At 43.2% G+C, this 7,717-nt stretch overlaps 1 protein-coding gene across 1 annotated transcript; it reads left to right on the forward strand.

The window, feature by feature from the left end:
* The first annotated feature begins 955 nt into the window (after window positions 1-955).
* On the forward strand, window positions 956-6,244 carry LOC129741579 (uncharacterized). Its single transcript, XM_055733316.1, has one exon. It carries the CDS (start codon window positions 956-958, stop codon window positions 6,242-6,244), a length of 5,289 nt encoding a protein of 1,762 aa, XP_055589291.1.
* The last annotated feature ends 1,473 nt before the right edge of the window (window positions 6,245-7,717 follow it).

Genomic DNA, 7,717 nt, shown 5'->3' on the forward strand with positions numbered 1-7,717 from the left:
TTGAAGGTGGTCTCAGCTATTGAAAAATATTACAAGGCCTTTGAAAAAGAGGCCACAGGTGAGTGGCTCTCCAATCGCTTTTACCCGTGTTATTGGTGCTCCTCGATTTTCTTTCTTTATTTCTTGAACGTACCATATCTGCTCGAACTGTGATTTGAGTCGTCATCGAAAAGCATCACCATTGGAAGTATTTGGGGAACAGTAAGCTGGAATCTCGATTTATGGAACGGAGCCGAACATAACTGATCGAATTGGTGGAGTAAGAATTGGAACCGAGCATTTAGTGAAATCTCTGGGGGTCCCGAGTCACATCAATTTCTTTGCATGCTACAAATTAACGCGCTGGAATTGGAAGTCACAAAAATCGATATTTTGGAATAAAATACAAGGCCTTGTAGTAACAGGCCTCAGGTGAGTGCCTGTCCAACGAATTATAACATCTGGTGGTGCTGCAAAAGATTTTTTTTTCGTGCTCTTTTCATTTGTCTGAGGTAATAACAACGTTGGTGAGGCGTATTGCGTGCTTTGGCTTGGTGCGTAGTCAACACCAAACGAAGGTTCAACGACATTCGGCGAGCGTATAGGCGTATACTGGTGGCCCATCGGAGGAACGCATTAACGGTGCAAATGATCAAATGATTTGAGTGAGTAACTCAAGAACGAAAACGATACTGAGACTGCATGCTCCAGTAAGTAGGTCGAGTCGCTGTTGCATGTGGTTTGGTTGCGTACGAAGCTTGGATCGAAGGTCGACAAACCAGGTCGTGTCCTACTACGGAGGCCGGAAGGAGTATACATATTATTTGAAATACAAGGCCTATTGTGAACAGGCCTCAGGTGAGTGCCTGTCCAAATAAATATTTCAGCTTGAGAGGTACTTCCTGGTCTCTTTTGATCTCTTTTTCGGCTCATCCCTGGTTTCATCATACGCTTGGGCTGGTAGTGGTTGTGGAACATGCCTGGGGAAAAACTGAACGAGCTTTTGCGGAAGAGGGAGTATTTGTTTGCGTCTTTGACGAGGTTGGGGCATTTTCTGGTAAATTTCGATCCATTGAATCATGGCGGGCAAATACAATCTCGATTGGAAAAATTGGATGCTATGTGGAATGAATTTTTGGCCCTTCAAATCGAAATACAAATCCTGGACAAAAATAACGATCTGGCTAGGGACAGTTTTGAAACATCGGAGAGGTTTGAGAATCAATATTTTGAATTTCGGGCGGCGCTTCTGGCAAATCTTCCAGTCCCACCTCGACTTGTGTCGAATGCGGATCACACTTTGGCACGGAATAACACGACTTTGGGAATGCATAGTGGGGTGCGACTGCCACAGATTTCAATTCCGAGTTTTGATGGAGATTACCGGAACTGGTTGACTTTCAAGGCCACTTTTGAGTCACTCATTCATGAGGCGGATGAATTGAGTGAGGTTCAAAAATTTCACTACCTTAAATCGGCGTTGAAGGGTGAGGCGGCAAAACTTATTGAATCTCTGACCGTCACTAACGAGAACTATCTGATTGCATGGGAAACGATTTCGAAAAGGTACTCGAACGAGAAGTTGCTGAAGAAGCGTCATCTACAGGCGTTGATGGAATATCCGCGAATCGACAAACCAACAGCTTCAGCTATTCACGGTTTGGTTGATGAATTTGAGCAGAGGTTAAAAATTCTGCAGCAGCTAGGCGAAAAGGTCGACGACTGGGGGGCGATGATAGTTTTCTGGATGTGCAACAAGTTGGATGTGAGTACGCTTCAATTATGGGAGGATCATTCTGCCCCGTTGGAGAACCCGTCGTTTAAAGATTTGGTTAATTTTCTAGAGAGAAGAACACGTGTGCTAGAAGCAGTATCATCCAACTCTTCTGATTTCTCTTCAGTTCAGCAGCGGTCGAATTTTAAGCGGAATCCAGTTGGAGTCCATGTTGGTGCGGAAGATGCTAAGCAACAGTTGAATTGCGTTTGCTGTGGACAATCGCATTACATGTCGCAATGCGAAAGATTCATCAAAATGTCGTTGAAGGAGAAGCTGGATTTCATTAACACCAAGCGGCTCTGTAGTAGCTGCCTCAAAAGTGGACATTGGGCACGGAATTGTAATTCAAAGTTTCGGTGCAGAACTTGCAATCAAAAGCACCACTCTTTCATTCACCCTGGTTTTGCAAATGTCGAGGAAAGGTCTACGGTGAACAGTGCAATGGCTCCTTGTTCCAGTCACTCCCTTGAGAATGATCAGACAAACGTGGAGAATCCAGTTGAAGCGGAAGAACAGGTTGGTTCATTCAGCGCTGGGGTAAAAGCAGGCTCTTCTTGTGTATTTTTGTCAACGGTTATGCTAACGGTGAAGGATTACAACGGAGCCAAGCACATGGTTAGAGCCCTATTGGATAACGGCTCTCAAGCGAACATTATTAGTGAAAGGTTATGTCAAATTTTAAAATTGAAACGAAGGGCGATAAATGTTCCGATTTGTGGAGTTGGGCAAGCTGAAACAAGGGCGCGACATTCGGTTAGAGCAACGATTGGTTCTCGGGTAAAAGATTTTTCGATTGGCATGGATTTCTTGGTTTTGCAGCGGGTGACTACAAATTTACCTTCACGTACGGTACCAGTTGAACATTGGAAAATACCAGAGAGATACAATCTTGCAGATCCGGAGTTTAACGTTAGTCATCGAATCGATTTGTTGGTTGGCGCAGAGAACTTTTATGACCTTTTATACCAGAATGAGTTGAAGCGAGTTTCTCTGGGTCCTGGGTTGCCTTTCTTGGTGGATACAGTGTTCGGGTGGGTGGTCTCTGGAAAAGCAATGGTTCCATCCGAAACACCAATCGCTTGCAACGTGGCTGTGGCTTCCGATGGCTTAGAACGTCAGCTCGAACGATTCTGGATAGTGGAAAGTAACGATGAGAAACCCGTGTGGACTTTGGAGGAAATAAATACCGAAGAAAATTTCGTAAAACACCATTCTCGAGATCCATCCGGAAGATATATTGTACGATTGCCCAAACACTTGAATTTTGAACGTATGCTTGGAAGGTCTGAAGTTTCGGCTTTGGAAAGATTCCGTAAATTAGAAAGGCGTTTGGCACATGATTTGGAATTGAAACGACAATATCATGAATTTATGAAGGAGTATTTAGAGCTGAAACACATGCGCAAGGTTCCGGAAGATGAATTGGCGACTATAAGCAGTGGAAATAATAAACGGAAAGTTTATTACTTACCCCACCACCCGGTCGTCAAGGAATCCAGCACGACAACAAAGGTGCGTGTAGTTTTTGATGGCTCTGCGCGCACGGATAGCGGATATTCACTTAATGATTGCCTGATGAAGGGCCCAATTATTCAGGAGGATCTTCTCAGCCTCTTACTCCGATTTCGGAAACATGAAATCGCGCTAGTAGGAGATGTGGAGAAGATGTACAGGCAGGTGATTCTTCACAGTGATGATACTCCGCTGCAACGAATCTTCTGGAGATTTTCAGAAACTGAACCCATCGACGTTTACGAATTACTAACCGTGACCTACGGGTTAACACCATCGTCATTCCTAGCAACAAGATGTCTAACTCAGCTGGCCGCAGATGTAGGATCCCGCTACACGAGAGCCTCGAAAGCTCTAGTAAGCGATTTTTACGTGGATGATTGTATCTCTGGAGCCACTACAATTGATGAGGCAATTCTACTTCGAGACGAACTGGTTGCAGCAATGAAAGAAGGTGGATTTTCCCTTAGAAAAATCTGTTCAAATCGACCCGAAGTTTTAGCTGATCTACCCGAAGACCAACTAGGAACCAATCTGACGATCACATTTGATTTCAGTCCCGGAGAAGAAGTAAAAACATTAGGAATCACTTGGGATCCTAACGCTGATGATTTACGTTTTCTGCACAATATTTCCTCTGAACACATTACGTGGACTAGAAGGCATATTCTTTCGGCAATCGCAAAACTATTTGACCCTCTCGGTCTTATTGCTCCAGTAGTTGTTTCGGCTAAAATTATTATGCAAGAATTGGCTCTACTGCAGACGAAATGGGACGAGCCTGTCCCCCAGACCATCGACCAAAAATGGAAGATTTATTATGATCAGATACCCAAACTTTCTGAATTAAGAATCAGCAGATTTGCATTTACTTCCGGATATACAGACGTTCAACTCCACTGTTTTTCTGATGCGTCAGAACGCGCATACGGCGCATGTATTTACGTACGTTCTACCGACGCACATGGTGCGGTACGCGTAGAAATACTTTCGGCTAAATCACGTGTTGCTCCTCTAAAGCGCTTAACCTTGCCGAGGCTAGAACTGTGTGCTGCTAAGGAAGCTGCGAATCTTTATTCTCGAGTTGTTAAAGCGCTATCTCTCGACAGTGTCGAGGCTCACTTTTGGTCAGACTCGACGGTTGTGCTTCACTGGTTGAAGGCGCAGCCCAACACTTGGAATACTTTTGTGGCGAATCGTGTTTCATCCATTCAAACTCGAACCTACGGACATCGATGGCATCACATCGCCGGCAAGGAAAATCCTGCCGATTTGGTTTCTCGCGGACTTCCGGTTGGAGATTTTCTCGAAAGCGAATTGTGGAGAGTGGGTCCAAAATGGTTACAGGAAGCAGAAGATGTTTGGCCAACGGCAACGGAAGAAATTACAATCGGTGACGAGGATCTAGAAATGCGGAAAACGGTTTGTTCTGTTACTACAGCACCAGAACCCCATCGCCTCTTTTTGCTGAGTTCATCGTTCACAACTTCGATCAGAATTGTTGCATTTTGTTTAAGATTTGTCCACTACTTCAAACACCGTAACCAACAAGAGAGCACCCTTTTGCTGACGGCAGAAGAATTCCGTAAAGCTAAAATTGCGTTGACCAGGTTAGCTCAATCGGAGATTTACGCTGAGGAGATGAAGCAACTACGCAAAAATCATCAGGTGTCCAGCAACTCGCCGCTAAAGTTATTGAACCCATTTTTGGATCAAGAAGGAGTCATTCGCGTAGGTGGTCGTTTACGCAACTCCCTTGAGCAGTACGATGTCAAGCATCCAGCTGTAATTCCCCCCTCACATCCATTCACCAACATGGCCATTGACTATTTTCACCAGAAGACGATTCACGGTAGTCATAAGTTGACTCTTTCTGCCTTGCGTCAGGAATTTTGGCCTATACACGGAAAAAGAGCAGTAAAACAAGTCCTACGGAAATGCCACTTCTGTTTTCGTGTGAATCCCAAACCGTACCAGCAGCCAATGGGTCAGCTACCCTCCACCAGAGTCCGCCCTAGTAGACCATTTCACATTACCGGTGTTGATTATTGCGGCCCGTTCTATTTGAAACCACCACACAGACGAGCGTCGCCCCCGAAATGTTTTATTGCTGTTTTCATCTGCTTCTCCACGAAGGCACTCCACCTCGAGCTCGTTGGAGACCTCACCACCAGCAGCTTTATCTCCGCTCTAAGAAGATTCGTTGGATATCATGGTGTGCCAGCCGAAATTCATTCAGATAACGCCAAAAACTTCGTTGGAGCTAAGCACGAGCTTAGGAAACTTTATGACATCCTCCATCAGCGCCAAAGTCACGAAGCCATCGCCAATGAACTTTCGCAGCAGAGCATTGAATGGCGTTTCATTCCTCCCAGAGCTCCCAACTTCGGTGGACTATGGGAGGCCGCAGTGCGCAATGTAAAAACGTCATTAAAAAAATCAATCGGCTTGCACCAACTGTCGCACGAAGACTTCCATACCCTACTGGTGCAAATTACCTCTGCCCTTAACTCTCGACCATTATCCCCCCTCAGCGATGACCCGTCAGACGTAGACGCTCTTACTCCCTCTCATTTTTTAATTGGATGCCCCATGACCGACCTGCCAGACAAAGATTTTCGAAGTGTTCCCACAAACCGCCTAACCCACTACCAGCAGCGTCAACAGCTGTTCCAGCACTACTGGCAACGATGGAGTCGCGAGTACCTCACCGAGCTTCAAACGTCCAGCGCATCGTGTCGTCGGAGCTCTATTCGTGTCGGGAGCATCGTCGTGCTACGAGAGGACAACACTCCGCCACTTTGCTGGCCCCTGGCCCGGATCATCGCAGTGCACCCAGGACAGGACAATGTCGTCAGAGTGGTAACCATCAAAACCGCTACAGGAGTTTACAAACGATCGGTGTATCGACTGTGTCCCTTACCGTCTGAAGAAGTTGATACGAATGATAAAATATTAGATGTTAATGTAGCTTAAATTATAATGTTAGAAGTACGAAGTTAGTTAAGCCGGAATTCTATATTGAAACAAGTTCAAGGAGGCCGGTAATGTTCGCGATTAATCTTCTCTCATCTCATATCTGTTATACTGAAATAGTAGATTTGAACACCCCTTTTTTATAGTAAGCAGATAGGTACAAACTCTCTCGCTCATAGCTACTACCTAGAGATAAGAAAAAACAACAAAACAACCTATGAACCTATTCAAATAAATCCGGCAGGTCAGTGCCCTCCGAACTAGCGTCCATTTCGGTTCTTAAGAGAATAAAACTTGATTATTTTTTAATGTGTTAATAAAGGTCTATTTTTGTTTGTAAAAAGTTCTGTTTAAATAAAATTTGTGAAGTTTAACTATGGTCCAGTGTAATCAGTAAACATACCGTGAAACAGTTTGGTCCTGTGTTTAAACACCGTCGTTGGTTGCATGCATAACCAAATATCGTTGTGATCGAATATCACATAAAGGGGAACTACTCGACGACCTCAGTGCATGCATCAATATTGGCCGTGATTGAATTCGCAGTGGTCATCGGAACGAATTTGTTTAATAAGAATCCAGTCGACGAACCCGGTAAGAACAGAGATATTTTCTGCTGTTAAATGTTTATCTTACGACAGTTTCAATTTTTCTTGTTTTTTTCGCGCGGTTTTCGCGCTATTTGTTAACAAAAACCTTAACATTCCTTCTACGGCAAATAAGGTTTTACGCCAGAACAAAACATTTTTCGTATCAGTTTTCTATACTTAACGTTTGTTGGGCAATTTCAACACCATGATTTTGAAAAAAAATTATGATCCTTACTTAACCAGAAAATATGTCGGATCGTGCAACAATTGGTCCGCTCAATCTCCTCCTGTCCCATTGTTGTACATAACTCCGCTGCAAAATTTGTTTGGAAATTTCAAATTTATAAATTTGTATACCTCCAATAACTTTGTTTGGTTGTTTTCACAGCCAAAAATAGCACTAAAAATTTTGGAAGCGATTGACTAAGTCCTGAATTATAACAACGTGTTTTGAATAAGTAAGGAGGCTTGTGCGGAAAAATCCAAATTTTCATTCAAAAACCATCAGAGATGTACTGAAAGTTTAAAAAACATAATTTTGGATTTTTTAAATATTTCTTGGTTCTTGCAATACATAGCATTTGAAAAAAAACTAAACCTAACTCGTACTCCAGAAATTATATTTGTGGTCATTCAAAAAATTGAAAATAGGTAAATATTTTTGAATTTTAGTGTTTTGACAGCTAATTTGAAAGCTGGTTAATCGTAGGATGAAAATAAGACTCGCATTGTACTGCTTTGCATAGCCAATAAGTGTGTTCATTTAAATCATTCGCAAAAACATGTCATGTAATTATTGAAAGCTCCAGAAAGCAAATCCTTAAAATTTACAATGGATTACGATTTTTTATTTCGAAATGGTTATAACTTTTTTCATGAAATG

The sequence above is a fragment of the Uranotaenia lowii genome, chromosome 2 (assembly GCF_029784155.1).
Source record: "Uranotaenia lowii strain MFRU-FL chromosome 2, ASM2978415v1, whole genome shotgun sequence".
Classification (NCBI taxonomy): domain Eukaryota; kingdom Metazoa; phylum Arthropoda; class Insecta; order Diptera; family Culicidae; genus Uranotaenia; species Uranotaenia lowii.